Source organism: Hyaena hyaena, unplaced genomic scaffold (genome assembly GCF_003009895.1).
Source record: "Hyaena hyaena isolate Hyena2069 unplaced genomic scaffold, ASM300989v1 scaffold_1648, whole genome shotgun sequence".
NCBI lineage: Eukaryota > Metazoa > Chordata > Mammalia > Carnivora > Hyaenidae > Hyaena > Hyaena hyaena.
Genome location: NW_024082268.1, coordinates 6,838 through 27,655, shown reverse-complemented (window position 1 = coordinate 27,655; position 20,818 = coordinate 6,838). Strand labels below are relative to the sequence as shown.

At 46.1% G+C, this 20,818-nt stretch overlaps 1 protein-coding gene across 2 annotated transcripts in view; it reads right to left on the bottom strand.

Annotated features, from left to right (window-relative positions):
• The window catches only part of ENTPD6 (ectonucleoside triphosphate diphosphohydrolase 6), a 34,692-nt gene extending 16,356 nt beyond the window's left edge, over window positions 1-18,336 (bottom strand). For both annotated transcript variants that reach the window (XM_039224429.1, XM_039224430.1), the window contains exons 1-10: window positions 18,194-18,336; window positions 15,844-15,934; window positions 9,723-10,043; window positions 7,216-7,292; window positions 5,235-5,378; window positions 4,028-4,103; window positions 3,342-3,377; window positions 2,363-2,451; window positions 1,591-1,670; window positions 915-979 (exon numbers count right to left, since the gene is read on the bottom strand). In XM_039224429.1, coding sequence (XP_039080360.1) covers window positions 915-979; window positions 1,591-1,670; window positions 2,363-2,451; window positions 3,342-3,377; window positions 4,028-4,103; window positions 5,235-5,378; window positions 7,216-7,292; window positions 9,723-10,014 — 859 coding nt within the window. In that variant the 5' untranslated portion in view covers window positions 10,015-10,043; window positions 15,844-15,934; window positions 18,194-18,336. The remainder of the gene's footprint in view (window positions 1-914; window positions 980-1,590; window positions 1,671-2,362; window positions 2,452-3,341; window positions 3,378-4,027; window positions 4,104-5,234; window positions 5,379-7,215; window positions 7,293-9,722; window positions 10,044-15,843; window positions 15,935-18,193) is intronic.
• Window positions 18,337-20,818: the final 2,482 nt, after the last annotated feature.

The following is a 20,818-nucleotide window of genomic DNA, read 5'->3' as shown; positions in this document are numbered from 1 at the left end:
AGAGCAGTGTCCCCAAAATCAGAACATGGTAATTCCCTAAGACTTCATAAGAGGTCATGTACCAGGCTTCTCTTCAGCCAGGCCAGTCAGGGAAGATAGAGAAGGCTTGGGAGGAAACATCCTGACCTGACATAGGCTCCGTCCCTAGTCCAATGCCATGTCTGTAGGAAGGGCTAAGCCTGTGTTTAATGGTCCTTCATAGAGCAACAGAAGATGGAGGGATGTTCTCACAAGACTAGAATTGTTGGGAATGAGGGAAAAACTCTCCCAAGTCCAAGGCAGCAGACCCAAAATCACTTCCTCACGGCCCCTCCTGTACTGTTATGAAGAAGAAGGTTCCCTTCAGATCATTTTTTAATGTTTTTTATTTATTTCTGAGAGAGAGAGAGTATGTGAGCAGGGGAGGGTCAGAGAGAGAGGGAGACACAGAATCTGAAGCAGACTCCAGGCTCTGAGCTAGCTGTCAGCACAGAGCCCGACGTGGGGCTTGAACCCATCAACTGCGAGATCATGACCTGAGCCAAAGTTGGACACTTAACCGACTGAGCCACCCAGGCACCCCAGTTCCCTTCAGATCCTTAAAAACCAGTCCCTTCCAAACACAGGTGACAATTATACAGTTTCTTGGTGGCTAAAATCTCCCAGCTTGGTGTTTGAGAAATGACTTCACTAGCATCTTTTCATTTCGAAAAATAACTTAGCATGTGCACAGTTAAAACACAAAACCATTCATCACCATCAGACTGCCTACTGACAAGATGCAGGGTATGTTCTTCCACATGCATCCCTCCTGGGCTCTCCCAGTCCCCCAGGGCCCAGTGGGCTACTGTGAGGGTGGGGAGTGGAAGTACTTTTCCTGAAGGGCCCCTCAAGCCTGTTGAGCAAGAAGGGCTCTGAATTCTCATTCCACTCACCAGGTTTCCCCTCCATGCCACCCAGAATTGCTAGGCGCGCCGACATCAATCCGAGGCCCAGGTAGCTGTGGAAAGAAAATCCTAGGTGAGGGGCTGGCCACAGGAAGCACTTGGTGCCATCTTCAACTTCACCTCCAGTATGGTCACCCAGCCTGGATCCAAATCAAGTGGGAGAGGGAGGAACCTGTGCTGAGGCAGCAGACTTTCTGCTCCTAGAAGCCTCTCTTTGTGGAGTTCAGGGCATTCAATTCAATAAATGGCTGAGCCTGTTAACTGACAAGAGCTTGCTTAGGAGCTGTGGACACTAGTGAACGACACAGATGTGCCATAATCTTTATGGAGTACATATGCCAAGAATCTACTAAAGATGGCTCAGAAAATTCCTGCACAATCCATGGGCTCTTCACACCTTTTGGAAACCTCCTCCAAAGCAGAGCAGAATAAGCACAAAAAAGAGAAATGTGATTTTACTGTAGGTGAATTGAAAAATGAAGTAGGGAGAAGGCAGAAGGGAGGAATAGCAGGGAGGAAGAAAAGGAGGAAGGAGAGCCTCCGGCAGGGCCTCCAGCAGGGGTTTCCAGGGCCAGTTTGTGACTGGGTGCTCTGGCCACTGCACAGGGCTGGCTGAGCCCCACTTCTGGACAGGCAGCCCTCCACCCCCACTCCTGAAACAAACCTGTAGGAATAGAGCTTGTAGGTCCGATTAAACATCTGGAGTGACGCCAGGTAGCCAGGTGGGGAGGTCTGGAGGGTGTCCTGAGGAAGAATGTGAGGATTACTATCCTTCCTGCTGGTCTTTCACTTGAAAAGACTGGGGTATTGACAGATGTATTCAATTAAATTAGTTTTTCATTAAGTCACATGTTATGAAAAGGTTTGGAACAAGCAATGAAAAATAAAATGCCCAAAATGAAAAACTATATTTTTCCTCCTTATAATATTTACCATTCTGACAAATATGGCCCAGTCAAGACAATTATGAGTAAATTTAAAAGTTCTTCCACTGAAAACTAAAAATAATAATAAAAAAACTGGTGGGTGAGGAAGGCACTGTAGTTAACTTATGGTCTTGACTGAGGGCATTTTGATCTTCTTTATAAGGTCTTTCATACAGGGTTTGAGCTCTATCAATCTCTAATGGCCCCTTAACTAATGGCCCTTCTCTGGCTGACCTGGGTGGAAGGGGGAGCATCTCACATTCTATGGCCAGGGTTCCAGGTAATATCTAATTTATTACCTCACTGAAGACCAAATTTCCATTTTTTTCCTCAGAGTTAAAATCAAGTGAAGAAGCACTAACTGTGAATAACTCTGGCCTTCAGGACAGGAATGGACTTCATAGGCCCAGAGGCCCCAGTTCTATGGGCCTCCCCTGTGGGGCTGCAACTCCTAGGGGCGGGAGGCCTTTGGCGGGTACGGGCCACAGTGAGGTGGCAGGGACCAGTTACCTCGACTCTTGGAAGGAAGGTGATCTGAGTGGACCCTCCACCCAAATCCAGCATGCCCACACTGCTCCTTCCTGGGGTTTTCAAACTGCCTGGAGCACAGTGAATAGAAACCAACACAGCATTGTTGCATTAGTAATTAGAATGCGACCAGCCAAAAAAGTAAGAAGAATTTAGGAGCTAGGTTCCTCATTGGAAAGAAAAACAGAGAAACAGCTGTATTTAACAATCTCTATGAAAGGGTGTACTACATGTTTAAGGGACACGAACATGACTCCACTGGCTGTGGCTTTAACAATATAGGATGACACTGACCTTCAGCAGAGAAGTGGTGCCTGCCTTTAACTACTGCTCACTCCTCAGAGACAGACTTCCATGATGTCCCTTCATGCCCAGAGGCATGCCTTCCCCCAGCTCAGCACTCCCAATCTGTCCCCTCACATGGCTCTCTATCCCCAAGGGGCAAATTCTGCCACAAAGCTTCTTTTTTTTCATACATGTGTCACACATGCTAGTCTTTGCCATAATTATAATAAAGAGACAAAAATCAACGTACTGAGAATAAGAATAACGAATCCTTGCCACCTCGTTCCAAGAACTAATGTTTTTGTTCCCTGTTCTACCTACAGCACAGGAATTCAATTCTAAGGTGATGAGCATGAAAACCACCTTTATTATTTGAAAACATGACTGGTTTTATTCATGATTTCCTCAGAAATGAGAGGACAGAGTCCCAGGCAGGTGTGGCTGCAGAAGAGGCCGGAGCCATGCTGGTGAAAACCAAGCCTGCAGAGAAGCTGCTTTTCCTAGCCTTTTTATTTGCAAGATCCATGTTCGCCCTGATGAGCCCCCAACCCACTCAATAACCTACTTTGGGTAGTAACACAGGATCCCTAAGGGGTTAAAGAGTAGAAATGAGACTGCTGCTGTCAAGAATAGCATCTGCGGACTGTCAGCTTCGAGCGGGTGGGGAAGAATGTACCTGTTAGGAAGTTGACGGTGATCCATGCTGAAACGCCTACAAGAGAGGATCACAGCATGTGAATCACCTGAGATGCTATAAACAACACATGCACTCAAATGACCACTTTTCAGATTCCAGGAGCTCAAAGTGAGCAACACTCACTACTCAGCCTCCAGACCAACCACAGGAAAAGGCATCAGTCATCAAGTCACCATCGGCTTCTGGAAGACTGTTCCAGAAGAAACCATACTAAAACACTACAGTACTCTATCAAATGTCACATCTCTCCCTCCTATTCTTTATCATCAATTTCCTCTTTTTGGAAGAGAACCAAATGTTGCTTTCCCCTCCCCTGGTGAGGAACCTGATGGTGCTGGTGAGGAATCTGTTTCTCTGTTAGCATTAACAATGTAACAGCAAACTTCTAAATATGATAGCAATCGGGGATTCTCTCTAAATGTTCTTAAACTGGAAAGAGGATTTGTTTTCAGAAACTTCATCTGTGCCCAGTTCAGAGCTGGTCAAGATGAGAACCCATCTCTAACACTGGCCCACAAAGACCCTGAGACAGCTGAACTGTGAATTGAGTGGGACTGCCACTTTCATTTGCCCACATCTGACCAAGGAGAAAGCTCCCACTTGGAAGCCAAAAGCAGCCCTGCACACAGCCTATCTCCTGGGACAGAGTACTTTGGAGACCCTACCTTCATCAGTTCCATTCATGATGGAAACACAGTCATCTCCTACGAGGAAAGGCGATGCCTTAAACACTTCTTTCACCTAAATGTAAAGAGACATGTCTTTATCCTTCAGAATCTAAACTCAAAGTTCCCAAATATGCTGTGCTTCAGCCGGTGGTGACAAAACAGCAGAGGGCGTCTGCTGGTGCTATGAAGTAATAAAGTTTGTGTTTTGTTTTAAATTTCTCTAATCCTCTGCAAGTGGTATCCCTCCTTAATCTACTCCCTGGGCTGGCAGAGGCAGACACCACCACGAAGAGCCCTGTCTTCAAGCCACTTTGGGCTAGAATTGCTCAGGGGCACCTTGAGCCCCCTAGGCCCCCAAACACTGACCTTATTTAGGACTAGAGATGAGGGGTAAGAAGCCCCTCAAGGCAGAGTTTAGCGTGGGACTCAGGAGACAGTCTCACAGAAGGGAGGTGAAGGCAGAGAGCAGCTGCATTTGGGCGTATTTCCTTCTCAATTTTTTTTTTTTAACCAAGTATTAACACACAGAAACTTCAGTACTCTGCAAATTCTAACTACACTTGTGGCCCACCATCCAACTTGAGCATGTAAAGGTAATTTTTATAAGGGACTTTGAAAAATGTGCAACAATTCATCATTTAGCAGTTGCATAGTTTAGAAACAGTAGAAAATGAGGGACCATGTTGTCGAGAGCAGTTTCTCTAATGTGCCTGACAATATGAACCGTCCAGGCACTTGTTAGAGACAGGGTCCAGAGCCCCTTTACAGGGCTGCTGTTGGGCCTGGGGACAATCCCGGCCATGTAAGAAACAGAACAGGGCAGGAGAAGGCTAAAGGCCTCCTCAGCAGTTAAATCTGTGGATAAGACCAAGAGGGGAATTAGCAGTTTCCACAAGAACAAGTAGGCTGAAGATGAAGTGTCAGGAACTCAGCTTCCACAGCCCTCTACCTGGAGCAAGTCTGCATGGAAGGAAGCCCTTCAAAAGGCTTCAATATATTTTTAAAACAAAGTTGGTGTTACCACACAACAGATTCATTCTAGGAAACACAAACAGATAAAGGTGATACTATTAACATTTTGATGTGTTTTCCTCTTCAGGAAGCTTCTACATAGCCCTTCTGACTGCTTGAACAATGGCTGAATATTTGGTGTTTCTAGCTATCATAAGCTATCCACCCCCCAGGGGTAAATGGGTAAGATCACCTTTTGCAGTAACTTCTGAGCCTTTTCTCCTGGTAACAGACGTAAACCAGCTGTGGCCTTGAGAACCAAGGGGGTAGCCTTCCAGAAGTCAAAAGGAATGTCTTTTTTAGCAACATCCAGTAACTCCTGAATTCCTGAAGTGCTCTGCGAATGTGGTAAAAGTAGAGTCTGTCAAAGCTCAGCATACCAGGTCCCAGATGCTCCCCCAACTGTTTTGGTTTTATTAACTCATAAATACGTTTACTTCTAATTTACCAAATCAGCAGAACATGACGTAAGTGGTGCTGGCAGGTGTGGTGGGCAACAGGGACTAAGTGAGCACAGAGAAACACTTGTGGCAGTGGAGCATGGCCAGATAAGGACACACACAAGAAGGGTCTTGCTGTTTTACACTCTGGCAACCCAAATCCCACCCAACCCTGGCACCAACCCCCAGTGGGTGACATCCTATCAGCTGTGATTCCCCTGGACATCATGAATGAATTCCGGGGTTCCTCATGGGGCTAAAACCCCATGAATAACTACACAGAGGAATCATTTATACCTGCCAAAATGCTTGAGACCTAAAAGTTAGCAAGGGTCCCGTGTCAGTGCAGAGGCGGCACAACAGCTTTGGTAAAGTATTGCTGGGTATTATCAACAGGTACAGTGCTGTGGGTGGCAATCTGACAATGTCTGTCCAAGGAGAAAACATACATTCCTTTTCCTCAGAAATCCCACTGTAAGAATTCATCTGACATGAATGCCTTTGGATATGTGGGTAATTGAGTTCATATCAAGTGACAAACTACAGCCTTATACTGTTAAGAGTAAAACATTAGACATTATTCAAATGTCCTTCAGGAGGGTTCTGTAATTTAATGTGCCCACAAATACTGCAATACCATTGCCAGAAAAATCAAGAAAGCTCTTCATATTCTGATAGTAAATGTTCTCCATGTTATACTGCTGAGTGACAAAAACAAAGTATGTAACAATGTGAATGCCATTCTATTGTACAAATAGGAGATGGGGAAGAATACAGATTTGCTCATACGTGTTTCACCTAGCCCTTGAAGGACACATAAGAAACCAGGGACACCAGCCCTCCTGGAGGGGACAGGAGAAGGAGGGGGGGGTTCTCACTGTCTGTCCTGTGAAGCTGTGAAATATGTCCCACTTGAACATGTGCTGCCTACTAAAAACAAGTAAGAGGTTAAAAGTCCTATGAGTTTATTCTGAAGACACCTAATTTAATCATGTGTAACCTCATGGTTACTCTAGTATCACTCATTTCAATCTCGTTTTCAATTTTAACCAAGCCACAGGAAAGCAGGGCTATAACTTCACTGAGATCAAGACACACTTGTGGGCAAGAATGATATATTAGCTTTTAAGACATGCTTGAGCCAAAAGACATATATAGCTATACCACTAACTGGTCCATTTCATCAGTGCCTTGGTGGAAATACAGGTGTCCAGCATTAGTGCAAAAGCAGTAAAAGCTATAAGCTTTAAGGACTCAAAAAAATATAAAAGCTACAAACTTAAAAAAAAATCATTGTTTGTTTAAGCAAATCTTTTACATTTATTTGGTTTTGTGGATTTTACATAATACATTTTTAACTTCAATTTTTTGTGTTAGTCACCTATGGTCTTCCTCATCAGAGGAACTGCAAAAAAACTCCCAAATATTGCTTTCTGTCAAGTTTGTAGCCTTTGTGCTTTTGAACTAAGACTTCTGGGTGGCACATGTGCTGGTTGGGGGAAGGGCCTAGGAAGCTGGGGAGGTGGGGCAATGGCCCTCCTTCGGCCTCATGTGCAATACCAGTTTCCTCCTACTGACCATCCTAAACGGCTGATGACCAGGTTAGCACGTCAGAGATGCTTTTTTCTCTGTGAAGAAGACCTACTGTACTCAACAGAAAGGGAGCTGGCTTTAACAAATTGCACAGTTGGAAGACAAATGTGAAGAACAATAAATATGAGAAAAAATCATTACCTTTTCAACATCATCAGCATAAGCAGAAAGACCTGGCTTCAGTGCTTTGAAGGTCTCATGGGTCAAAGTGGGAGTTTCTAAGGCGGAAACATGTTTAAAAAGGTACACTGCAAATATATACATGAATATATAAATATATACAACCATGGCTTCCTGCCCTTTTCAAAGGCAGACGTCTGAAATCAGACCAATCCCAGAGTGACTGGGATGCTGCCTCAGATAAACAAGATGAGTGTTAACACCTGATGCTTTGGTCAGAACTTTTTTTTTTAAATCAACTTTACTGAGGTATAATTTATATACAAAACTGTATCCATCTGAAGTGCTAAATTTTAACATGCTTTATGTGAAATTAACAGAGGAGCAGAGCAGATAATTCCAAACCACAAATATGAAAATCATTTTTCTGTTCTGGGATGGATGTAGTGCATCCCAGATGTAGTTCTGAAAGAACATCTATTTTTTCCCTTCTTTTAAAAAAAGTGTGTTTTAAATTATAAGGGGCCTTGACCCATGAGCATACACAGCAAGTGTGCAGGGGCGCACTGGTGGCCAAGGGTTGCTGGTCCAAATTTGGACATGAAGACCCAGGAGGAAAAATCAGGGACAGAACTTTTTGAAAGGATGTCCCTCCAGAGATAAGATACTGGAATACGGCTACTGAAGAATTACATTCTGAACACAAATGGTCTTAAAAGCTTCAAATCTGTTTTTGGAGATACGGAGGTCTGGCATATAAAACCTTACTGAAATGAGTTAATTAATGAAGCAGATAAAGAGTAGAGAAAAAAATGCCATGACAGTTTTGGAGAGAACTACTAATGGTGTCTGTTGCCACCAGTTCAAAAACAGTATCTACTCAACAGGTTTTGAGGGTCAGCAAAGATCCAGATGCAACCAGCAGACCTACTGGGCAGCCAAGGGGAAAACTTTCATTGGCTAGAAGCTGGAGGATGACCCTCAGAGCTAGAGGCTACAAGAGGTGCTGGGGAAGGAGATCAAAGGGAGGAGGTAAAGAGTGCAGAGCTAGGCAGTGGCTGTATCTCTCCACAGGAGCAGCTAGGGGGTAAACATATACAAACTCCCTGCTCCCTCTTGCCAGAAGCCTGGGGCCCCCACCCTCTCAAGCAAAGCTGATGAGGCTCAGGCTCCAGCTCCCTCCACACTGCTGAGGCCACTCTTGTCTGTCACCCCCCTCTCCTCCTTGATCCACTGGGCAGCACTACATAAGCCTGAGCCCCAGGTCTTGCTAGTTCATGACTTACCCAGACTCTGGCCTCATACTAGACTGAGTCTGGGGCAACTTCCTGCCTTAACCTCTCCCAATGCAGCTTCTTAAGTCATGGTCCTAACCACCTGACCTGCTGGTGAATGCTGGGATAGGCCAGGCCACACAATACCCTTAGGGATCTCAGCTGCCCTTAGGTAGCTTAGATCACCAGATGCTAGTGTGTGAGGAGCCATTCCTGAACTCACGAGTTGAGAAAACTCCTTGTGAGGTTAAGGCAAGCTTGCAAGGCTCTTGCCGTCAGATGGTGGCAGAGATCCACCCCCACTCAATTGTTTCTGCTTGAGCACTGACCTCCAAGGCACCTTGTTTATTTATTGGGAGTGACTTATTCTGGCCCTGGTATGATGATTGCACCTTGTGAAGGAAATTGTTGTAGCTTGGGAAAACGCTGATGCTCAGTAATCTGGAAATAGTGATCAAGACTGAGTAATCGATGACACAAAAAGGTCAGCTATTGCTTCTGGGTTTACATTAATAAAATAATAACTTTGGTACAGACTGATATACTATTCCTGGGCATGGATGACATTATAGGAACTATAAGCCCTGTGGCTAACATTTAGATGTCTTCTTTTGTGGTTATGGGAGCAACATTGTGTTTCCTGAAAAACCTGCTTAATACTTCCCACTAAGCGATAAATAGGCTATTGACCCCTGCTCTCAAAGAACTAACTTTTGTCTTTACTATGCTAAAAACTTCCTGTTTATATTTGAATGCCACTTCTGGGCTGTCCCCCATACACCTACGCATATCAATGCTCTGCAAAGTTTTTACTGATCAAAGAATTTATCATCAGAATGCCACTTTTGTGCCATCCCCCCAAACACTTAATCATAAAATAAAGTTGAGTCTCAGACAGTGCTGAGACGCCTGGCTGGTGACCAGAAAGAATCTCGGGGCGCTCTCATCCCTCTCTCGCCGACACCATCCATCCTTCAGGGACCCCCTGGACCTGCCGGAGCGGGACTCCGGCACTAGTGTTGAGTACGGATAGTCTGAGGCTCTGGGGAAATTTAGATTCCTGGGCCCCAAACCACACCTGAGCCAGCTTGTCCAGGAACCTGCACTTTTGACAAGTTCCCAGATGAGCTTGAGGCAGGGCATCCAGCCCACATGCTGAAAAACCACTGTCTCTAAGTGGAAGAGATCCCAAGAGCTCTGATGCGAGCACAGAGAACCATGCAGTGAATGGCCAGGGCCCTCTGTTCGGCATACCTCCAGGCTGCCGGGCAAACTGGAATATGTGGACACGGGTGCCAGTGCTTCCCGCATCAAACATGATGCCATAGAAAACCTCATGACCGTGTGCAGCCGTTCCCGGGAGACTGTGAGCTTGCTGGCCCCTCCGGGCCCCAGAGGCTACCTCAGTGATGCTGAAGAAGGCCTGGGTGGCGGAGGCCCAGTGCCACTTGATGTAGGCGACATAGATGAACAGGCAAACGAACAGCCCCAGAGGGTACGCCACCTTCGTCATCTTCAGGTTCCCATTATTTGGTATTTTTCTCATGTCTCTATCTGCTGAGGACTGTGCTGCAGCTGTTGGTGGAAAGGGAGGAGAAGCAGAAAAAACATGTTAGGCTGTAAGCTTCCAGGGGAAGTCAGAAGTGCCTGTGCTCGGGGACAAAACATTCAGCCAGAAACTGGTCTGCATTTTTACTGGAATGAGAAGCTTCATTTGGTCTTCAAAGTGCTTCTAAAAGGTATGAGCCCACTTTATAGAAGAGAAGAGGAACTGGGGCTTAAAAAGATTAGATAGCCTGCTTGAGGTAGGTGCTGCAGAGGCTGACTCGGGGCACAGATCCACAGTTGCCGGCTCTACGGTCTGAGCCTGGTCCTGAGCAAGTGCTGTTTCAGACAAGTGGCTTTTGGACTTGTGGCCACTTTAAAAAGCCACATGTAAATGGTATCCCCACACCTTTCAAGGTACAGGAATATGTGCCCAATCCATTCTTTCAATTCTTCCTCTTCTATATAGGCGTTTACTTCTTAGAAGACTTAAAGTCCCATCCCTTGGGGACTACAGAGAGCCCCAGCCATGTCTGAGAAATACAGCTCATTTTCCTGGAAGTTTCATAGGAGATGCCTCTTTTTACTCATGCAGCACACTCCGCCAAGGAGGAAATAATGCCTATGTGCTTTCCACATCTATGAAATTCTACCTGAACAGCAAAAGAAACTAACTCTGCACCACTGTCTTTGGTTCAATACCCTTCAGTCCCTCAAATGAAAGCATTAGTTTAAGCTTTCTTAGCAGCTTCTGGTATAAGAAACCATGCGGGAAGGAACATAAGGCTTCAAAAGACAAGAAGCAGGGTGCTTGATTCTCAGGGCTCCCTGCCCCTGGGGAATGTCCATCCCTCACTCTGTCAGTTGTGGTAAGTGTAGTGGACTCTCCTAGGAGTAGGGAGATAGGGAAGCACAAGGTTGAAAGCAGGACATGGACTTGTGCTCTGCCCATTGCAGCAAGTGACTGCAGGCAAGTTAATCTTCATGGGAGCTGGTCTCCTCATCTGTAAGGTGGAAAACTGCTGCGTGACACTGTTTGGGGATACTATGAGATGTGTGATGTGCTCAGAAGAGGACACAGAGAACACATACTGAGTGCTAGCTTATAGCAGGATAGCAGAAGGTAACATCCCCCTTGGGACAAGGGACAGTGACAGGCAGGAGTGCTGGAAGACAGTGTGACTGCACTGTCTGGGGAGGAGAAAAGCAGAGGCCAGAGTTAAAAATACAGGGGGCAAGCCTGTGGTGGTCTTCACACCAACCTTGAGGTTGTCTGGGCAGAGGAGAAATTGTATGAAAGTGGCCCTTAGGGTGGTGGGGAAGGGAGTCCAGGCCTTTTGTAGCCAAACCTTTCCAGGATCTAGCCCCGCAGCCATACCTGGATGCCCTCAGATCCAAGAGCACTGCTCAAACCTTTGGCTGTCTCTGTGCTCCTGCTTAAGGGGACACCAGTGGCCCACCACCCAAGCTTAGGCAGGGGGCAGGACAAATTACCCCCACTGAGCATCTGCTGTACACAGGGCTCAGGGAAAGTCTATGCTGGCAGGACCAAGGAGCAAACCTCCCTCCCCAACCCCTGCTCCTGCCTAACTTTGGGCCTCTCTTGGATCTCACGTGGGAGCTTCCTACTGTTCTTAGAATCATGGTGCACACCCTGGCTCCTCACCAGCCTTTGCAGCTTTCTCTCATCCTCTCTTGCCTTTGCTCACAGTGTTCTAAGAACCCAGTGCCTCCTTCTATCCCTAGAACTCAGCTCTTCTCTGCCTCAGGCCCTTTCCACACACTGTTACTGGTTCCCAGAATGCTTGTGCAATAACCTGGACAACCTTGTTCTTATACTCAAGCCTTAGCTGAAATGTTATTGTCCCCACCTTCCCTGACCACCCTTAACTTGGAAGGCCCCCACCCCTATTATGCTCTCTCTGTACTCCCTGCCCCCTCTGGCCTGGTACCATCATAATCTGTAACAATGCCAGGGTCTATGGGATTAATTCCTAAAGGTCCATGTCACCCTCTAGGCCAGCAGCTTCAAGGTCAGGGACAGAGTGTGGTTATGCCACTGCTGCTCAGTCGAGAATATAAGTCCTTATCTAGAAGGGTGGAAGATGCTCCTCTATCCCTGTCTACCTCCCATACTGTCACCAGACACACAAGAGTCCCTGTTTTGGGGTGCATGGGTGGCTCAGTCAGTTAAGCATCTGACTTTGGCTCAGGTCATGATCTCACGGTTTGTGACTTCAAGCTCCACATTGGGCTTTCTGCAGTCAGTGCGCAGCTTGCTTCAGATCTTCTGTCTCCCTCTGTCATGTGCATGTGTTCTCTCTCTCTCTCTCTCTCTGTCATGTTCATGTGTTCTCTCTCTCTCTCAAAAATAAACATTTTAAAAAAATAAAAAGAGTCCGGGGGCGCCTGGGTGGCTTAGTCGGTTAAGTGTCCGACTTTCACTTAGGTCATGATCTCGCGGTTCTTGGGTTCGAGCCCCTCTTCGGGCTCTGTGCTGACTGCCAGCTCAGAGCCTGGAGCCTGTTTCAGTCTGTGACTCCCTCTCTCTCTGACCCTCCCCTGCTCACGCTCTCTCTTTCTCTCCTAGAAATAAAAATAAATAAATAAATAAAAATAAAAATAAAAATAAAAAGAGTCCGTTTCAAATCCTTTAACGAGGAGAGGAACATCAGCAAGATGGTAGAATAGGGAGCCCAAAGCCCTTGTTCCCCCACAGAAATATTTTAAAAAATTGGGACTGGCTAACATGTTTTATAGGCATTCTGAAAAACAGTCAAAGATCCATAGATCTATAAGCCCAATCAAGAAGTCACATTCAGAATGGTCGTAAGTTCAGGGTTGTTTACTCACCCTGGCCCCCACCCCTCCCTGTACAGTGTGGTCTAAAGGAAGCAGCAGCCCAGAGTTTACTTATCTTCTTCCCTCAAACTGGAGGGAGCAGAGCAACACCCTAACCTATCTTCAGGCTGCCCAAGAGACAGGTCTCTGTTTTGCCTGAGTTGGAGCTCAGAGCTCAGATGGGGGAAAACTGTGGAAGGTAGCTGTGGGTACTTCTTATGAAAGTCACAGGGTGACAGAAGACCCACACATGCTTGGGGTAAGAGGCCAGGGGTGGGTGGGTGGGTGTGTGTGTGTGTGTGTGTGTGTGTAAGAAACAACAGAACATCGAACACCTAAGAAGTAGTGTGGATGAAACTGTTTAAGAAATTAAGACATTTAAAAGCAGCCATAATATATGGGAGAATTGAAACTAACACACAGGCCCAGGTAACAATCCTGAGAAGACCTTAAGCCTTTGCCCTGGACTGACTCCAAGGCTCAGACACATTCTATTAGTCAAGGTCTTTCATGGGACAGAACCAGTCTGCAAAGATTGGTAAAGATGGCTATTTTCTTAAATGCTCCATTTTTCAACAACAAAAATCAGAAGGCATACCAAGATACAGGAAAACATGGCCCATTCAAAGGAAGAAGAGGTGACAGAAACTATCCCTGAAAAAACACAGGCATTGGATATACCAGATAAAGACTTAAAACAACTGTCTTAAATATGCTGAAAGCTAAAGAAAACACAAGAACTGAAAGAAATAAGAATATGATATGACAACAAAATGAAAAAACTAATGAAAAAATAGAAATTATAAAAAGCAACCTAACAAACTGTGGGGCTAAATAGTATAGTAACTGTATTGAAAAATTCACAAGAGGGGTTTAACAGCAAATTTGAGCAGGCCGAAAAACCAATGAACTTGAACATGGACATTAAATTTATTGAGTCAGAGGAGTAAAAGAAAAAAAAGACATAAGAAAAGTGAACAGAGCCCAAGGGATTTATGAGACACCCAAGCGACCAACAGGCACATTTCAGGAGTCTCACAAGAGAAGACAGAGAGAGAGAGGGGGACAGAAATAATGGCTGGACTCCAAGGAGGATAAACCCATGCTTATCCTCATGCTGAGACACATTACAATCACACCACTAAGAGCCAGAAAATAGAAGAGAGAATCTTGAAAGCAGCAAGACAAAAGCAATTCATCATGTACAAAGGATCCTTAAATAGTAAGATTATCAGGCCATTTCTCAACAGAAACTTTGGCAGTCAGAAAACAGTGGAATGATATATTCAAACTGCTGAAAGAAAAAATCTGTCAGCTGAGACTTTCCTATTCAGCAAACCTGTCCTTCAAAAATGAAGGTGAAATAAGGTAGTCCCAGATAAATGAAAGTTGAGGGAGTTCTTTACCAGAAGACCTGCCCTACAACAAATGCTAAAAGTTGACATGAAGGGATGCTAAACAGTAACAGAAATCCATAAGAAAATATAAAGATCTCCAGTGTAGTTAAATATGTGGACAAATACAACAACTGGTATTAGTGTATACTGGTTTGTAACTCCACTTTTTATTTTCTTCAGCATTTAGAAAACAAACATTGAGGAGTGTGTGGGTGGCTCAGTTGGTTAAGCATCTGACTTCAGCTCAGGTCATGATCTCAGAGTTTTTGAGTTCAGGCCTCGCATTGGGCTTCGTGCTGACAATGTGAAGCCTGCTTGGGAGTCTCTCTCTCTCTCTCTCTGCCCCTTCCGCACTCGTGCTCTCTTTCTCTCTCTCTCAAAATAAATAAAAGTAAAACAAGCAAAACAAATGCTGTGACATCAAAAACATAAATTAGGAAGATGTATGATATAAAGGAGAAGAGTTATATGTAATTCAAGCTAAGCTGGAATAAAATTTAGAATAGACTGTTATAATTTTAGGATATTATATGTAATCTCTGTGGTAACCACAAAGAAAATATCTAGAAAATATATATAAAAGGAAATGAGAAGGGAATAAATACTGTCCCTACAAAAGAATCAATTATACCCAAAGGAAGGCAATAATGGAGGAAATGGGGGACAAAAAAGCTGTAAGACCTACACAAAATAAAACGGCAAAAGTAGTATTGTTGGCCACCAACAGAAGCAGACCATTTGGGAAGGGCTGTTTGGGCAGAGACAACAGTGACCAGGTTTTCTACAAGTGTGAAATGACAGCAGGGCATGGGCAGAAATGACCCTCATGAGACAGCAGGTTTGGGATTGTGACCTGGGGAACCATGTGCCTTAAGGAGATGTTCACTAAGATCAGGAGTGAAGAAATTAATGACAGAGAGAAGACCCAGCAACAAACAAGGCTGAGATGTGACCTGGAGAATGCCCATCCCCAGGCAGCCAGAACTCACTCTACAACTGGCCCTCTCACACGGTTCGTTTCGTTAGGTCACTTTAACCCAGAGTTTTTCATTGCTAAGAGATTAAACGAAATGATCTTTTTTTTTTTTTTTTTTTTTAAAGAGAAAGCTCTAAAACAACTATTTCTAAGGATGAACAGTAAGGACACAAAATACTAACATCTTCCAATTTTGATAGGTTTTTTAATAAGACTCTTTCTTGCTTTTCTTTATCTCTCTCTCTCTCTCTCTCTCTCTCTCTCTCTCTGTCTCTCTTTCTTTCTGTACACTCTCTCTCCTCCTTTGCAACCAGAAGGTTGGCACCATACTGGCCTGCCTGAGTCGCACAGGCAGAAGACCATTTTTCATCTTATCATGTCCCATGTTACTCTGCAAACCATGTCCTACATGATCAGGTTAACAGGTGGCACACCAAATTTTGAGGCAAAGGTTGCTCTTTAATATCTTTGTTTACCCATTAAAAAAATACCCTTTACATATGCTATATTCTGTTAGCAGAGGCCCACAAGGCTGGCACTTACACCACATAATATATGACAACTTATTTCCATACGACAGCACCAAGGCCCAGGAAATGTTTGAAAACAGACTTGCCTGGAATCACACAGCTGGCACGTGGTGAGGCACAGACCAGACTTTCTGGCTTCCGTCTCGAAATCAAATATGCTCCATCACTTCACTTTCCCTGTTAATGTAAGACTCTACTTTAGACAACTAAAAAATACTCTCATGAAATTACACATACATAATCATTAAAGTTACATACCAACAAGCTCAGCATGAGATAAACAGAGTCTAAATAGAAAATAACATTTAGAGAGCATAGAGCCCAGAACAGCCTGGTCCACAGGCACCTCCATGTCCTGGAGACCCCAAACTTAAAAGCCAGTTTCATTCCATTGGGTTGTTCTGTGATACTAGTACTATGAGACAATTTCTGGAGGGGCAAATTGCATTTCCATGGGCACCACTAACACCATAATGTAAATGTGTTGACCAGGCTCTCCCTAGAAGTCCACTTAGGAAAACAATTCAAATTTAGCTTTGTCCTTTAAAGGAAGAGAGAATCTAGAACAAGGCTATAAGGTAGGTAAGCCAGGTGGGAAATAAAGAGTAGGCTGGGAGTAGGGTGGGGCAGGATGTAAGGTGTACAAAGGCAAAAAGAGGTTTGGCTTAGCAAATCTTGCTCCCAGCTGTCTCCAGCTGGTGGCTACCCTCTGTCAGATGGAGGCTGGGTCAGTGCTGCCAGAGGCAGGTGCCTGCCCCATCCCTTGGCTAAACGTTCTAGGAGCTAGGGAAGGCAAGGATAGAGCTGGAAATACAAGCTCTATCTGATTTGGATCAGTGGCCACACAATCTGTTGGCCAGTTTCTTCAAGGTTTTCAGTTAAAGTACACAAAAGGGCCATGTGTGCAAATGACTGCCACATACGCTAAAAACCTATCCAAAATTAAATGACATTAACAAACTGCTACTTATTCTCCTGGTAGGTTTAAATGGATTTTTCTCCACTTCACTGAAAAAAAAGCATATGTACATGAGTCAGCCCTGTTAACATCACCCGTTGTTTCCTTTTCACAAGACAGAGTGAGAGAGGAGGCTCCTCCAGATCTCCTTACATGGTTGTCCACCTCTCTGGTTTTTCATATGAGGTTCCACCAAGGAGAGAGACACATACCTTATTAGCCACCTGATACTTATGAGGGTGGAGGGAGACAGAAACAGTTTCCAGATTTATAACATGATGCTTTTCTCCCCCATGAACCTTCTTAATATACTGGTAACAGAAACACAAGAACCTCCCCCAGACAAACCCTAATCCCCCACCCATCATGGCTCCTGCATAGTGGGTCAGAAAGCCCTCGTAATCACAATTGCTATCCACCTATCTCCAAGCAACCTCCTTCCTAGAAGTTTCAGATTCCTTCACTGGGTGGCTATGGGTTAGGACTTCCATGGCATCCTGAAGGATATAGGATTCCAGGCTTGATGATCCTGGAATACAGGTGTCTGGAGAGACAGCTGAAGCTACCCAGGCACTTCTGGGTGACTGATTCCTTTGGGTGGATGCCCAGGATATGGGGTCTGTGCCTACCATAATCTACAAAACAATTCAGGCTTTCCCTCAACCCTTAAAACCATTCTATAGCTTCTAATTTAAGGTTAAAAAACACCCTTCCTTCCATGGTCCCCTGCCCATCTCTCCCTCTCCCTTCTCTTCTACCTTCCTGACTCTTCAGGGCTTTCCACTGAGGGGAGTCCAGCTTGGTATCCAGCTCTATCCACCTCAGGGCCTGCCTCCCCCTCCCTCCCTCCCTCTCTCGTAGCCTAGAGCACTCCTGGCTCATTCCTCAGCTTAGGCATAACCGCCTGACCACTCTATGAGCTCTATTCCTGGTCACCACAGCAATGCCAGAGTTTATTGTCCTCACATGCGCAGTAGTCAGAATGACATGATCTTGTCCGTTACCTGGGCTTCCCACCTGGGCTGTGAGGCCCAGAGGCAATGGGCCTGCCAGTCCTTCCCCTACAGGATCTCCTGCAACTGGCACAGCTCTAGGAAGCGGGTCAGTAAATGCTGCTGAATGAATGAATGCAGCAGAGCCCCAGCTTCCTGGGGGCAGAGACCCCTGCTATCTGGCCCACCCAGTTTCCAGACCACGAATCGCTCCCCTCACGGGTCAGAGGAGCCCAGAGTTCAAGGAAGACTAATGGAACCAGGACGTTAAGGCAGTAGGAGGGAAAAGCCGGATGCGAATGACCCTGAGGTCGCCTGCAGGCTCCGCCGCTGGAGCCCGAGGAGCTGGCAGGCGCGTGAGTCTGGACCCCTGAAACCCCAAGCCTCCTCCATTCCGCGCCCCCGCTCCGGGCGGCCCACGTGCAGACCCCCGGGTCCGGCAGACCCCACCAGCCCTATGCGCGTCCCCGGCCCGCCTGCCCTTACCCTGTAGGATCCCCTCTGCTCCACCACGGAGGGAGGTTCTGATTCGAGAGAGCTGGCGGGCTACCGAGGAAGCTTCCCGGCTCTCCTCTACGACCGGCGTTACCAGGACCACCACCCACAGGCCGAGAGCCGGCGGATCCCGGGAGCCTAGGCTCCGCCCACGTGCACGTCGCGTCACTGGCTGGGCGGAGCGGGACGTTGAGGATCCAGCGCGTAGGAGCGGCGTATGGGCGGGGCCTAGTTGGATCCGTTGCGCGGTGCGGCAATATTTTCCTCTTGGGTAGGTCTTTGTGGTTCCCTCCAGGCGGTGGTTTGGCTAATGGTGGCCTTGAATGGCCACCTTGAATGGTGGCCTGCCTGGCTTCCAGCGCCCAAGTGCGGCGCTTGCCGGCCGACTTCGGCTCCTACCCTGGCTTGTAGGGGTTCCTCTGTGTGGCAGAGCCGGCCCCGTGGTGCTGGCTGAGGAATTACCACCACCTCACAACCTTGACCTTAACTAGCCTGTGGAAGTTTTTAATCTTCCTTGGGTCCCTCCACAGCTAAAGCCCCCTCTCTTTTTTTAAGGTAGTATGTGGTAGAAAATGCAACAGAATAGGCAGAGCGATAAATCTATTCTTGCTCGCCATTTTCTAAACTTCCTAGAAGCCGCCATGATTACCAGCCCCTGACTTGGGTTAGTCATCCACACAGGCCCTCAGTTTATTTGAGGATCATTGTGGTAGGGGCTGCCCACACGTCCCTTCTGTGGGTCCCCGTGTGTTCCCGCCAGAGCTGGAGCCACCTTCCCAGCTTCCCTTGCTGCTGGGCTGCCCACATGATAGCGTCTGGCCAATGAGCTGTGCATGTGCTCCTTCTGGGCCTGGCGCAGAAACCCATTCCATCTCCACGTTGCTTGGGGGATACCGCGGGAGGGCCCTGAGTGGGTTCCTGAAGCACACGGTGCTCCTAAGTCTGTAGTCAAGAGGTGGCACTCTTGAGAGTGAGTGGGTGCTAACCAGACGGTATGTAGGGACAATGTGCATAGAGTAGGACTGGGCACAGGGCATGTCATCATCGTGAGCACCTGGTTGGACGCTGCCCTCCTTCACCAGGTCAAACCGCTGGGACTTCGTTGTTTATACAGCAGTTAGCCCATATGGTCCCTTGTTCCAGACGCTTGCTATTTTGAATAATGCTAGAGTCCTGAGGACTATTTTTGTGTGCATGTGTGAGTACATCTATAGGAAAAATTCTTAGAAGAATTGCTATGGTAAATGATATGTAAACTCTCCCTCTTTTCTTTTGAACATTAGATACATATGGCTAAATTGCTCCTTATATATTGTAAACTGATAGTCCCACAGTTACGTATAGTAGTGTGGGTTTCCCCACGTTTTCCCCAGTGGAGTCTTCACAAACCTTTGGATCTTTGCCAATCCAACTGTTACAAAATTCTATCTCACATATAGTTTCCATTTACATTTATTCTAATATTTTGAATTCTCTATTCATGGAACTGTGATGACCTTGCTTCTGTCCACCTCACTCATAACATTACCTTCACCATATTTCATTCTTAGAGCTTCTAGAATTTGTCAGTTTTACTGACATGTGTGTTTGCATATGCTGTTCACTGCTTGGAAAGCTCTTCCCCCAGGTATTTCCTTAGTAAACTGCTATGGTTTGAATGTACCCCCCAAATTCATGTGTTCATATCATAACCTTCAAGGTGATGGTATTAGGGGGTGGGGCCTTTGGAAGATAAATGTGATTAGTACTCTTGTAAAAGAGGCCTACTGACAATGCTCAATAAATATTTGTTGAAGGAGTGCATAGATTAATTATAGTGTTTGTGCAGTTTTCACTGGTCAGCCGGAGCAGCAGCTCAGTCCTGCAGGTAGAAAATGATGGAAGCCGATGACACCTATTGTGGACATGCAGGAAATGGGACAGATAATTACCATATGGCTGTGGCAGAAAATGTGTGCAAATGCTGACAGCAGGGAGGCGTAACTGGTCCTGATTTGGGGAGGTGAAAGTTTTAGAAGAGGTAGATGAGTTATTAAATTGCCTCAGTTTATCCAGTGTGGCTAAGGACAGAGTGGAGGATGCCCACTGTTTTGTGCAGGTGCCTGCACAGATTTGTTCACCTACTCACATCAGTCCAGAAGGACACCTGCAAATCTGTTACATGGAACAGTATAACAAGGACTCCACAGTGGCCTGATAGCAGATGGTACCGCAGTCTCCCTTACCATATCCTTCCTACTGCAAGTACCAGTGATTCTCCCCATGACAGCTTTCTTTTGGCCCAGGCATGCCCAACAACTGGAAGTGCCAGGAAGCTAATGCTATGCCTCAGCCAATGACAGGTGTGAATAGCCTAGATCCATTGCCTCTCCCTTCCTTGCCTCTCAAGTGGGACAACACTCTGGCATGTTCTACAGGGGAGTTGAGCTCCATTTGCTCAAAGTGGTGATCCATATTGGCTTTCTTCCTATCCCTGTCTTACTTTCCCACTCTACTGATGTTTCCTGGGATCACGTCCCAAGTAAACCACTTACACTCGTATCTCAGGATTTATTTGGGGGGAGTAGTGGGGTGGGTTGTTCTTAGACACCCATTGCTCATAGGTCATTTTGATAA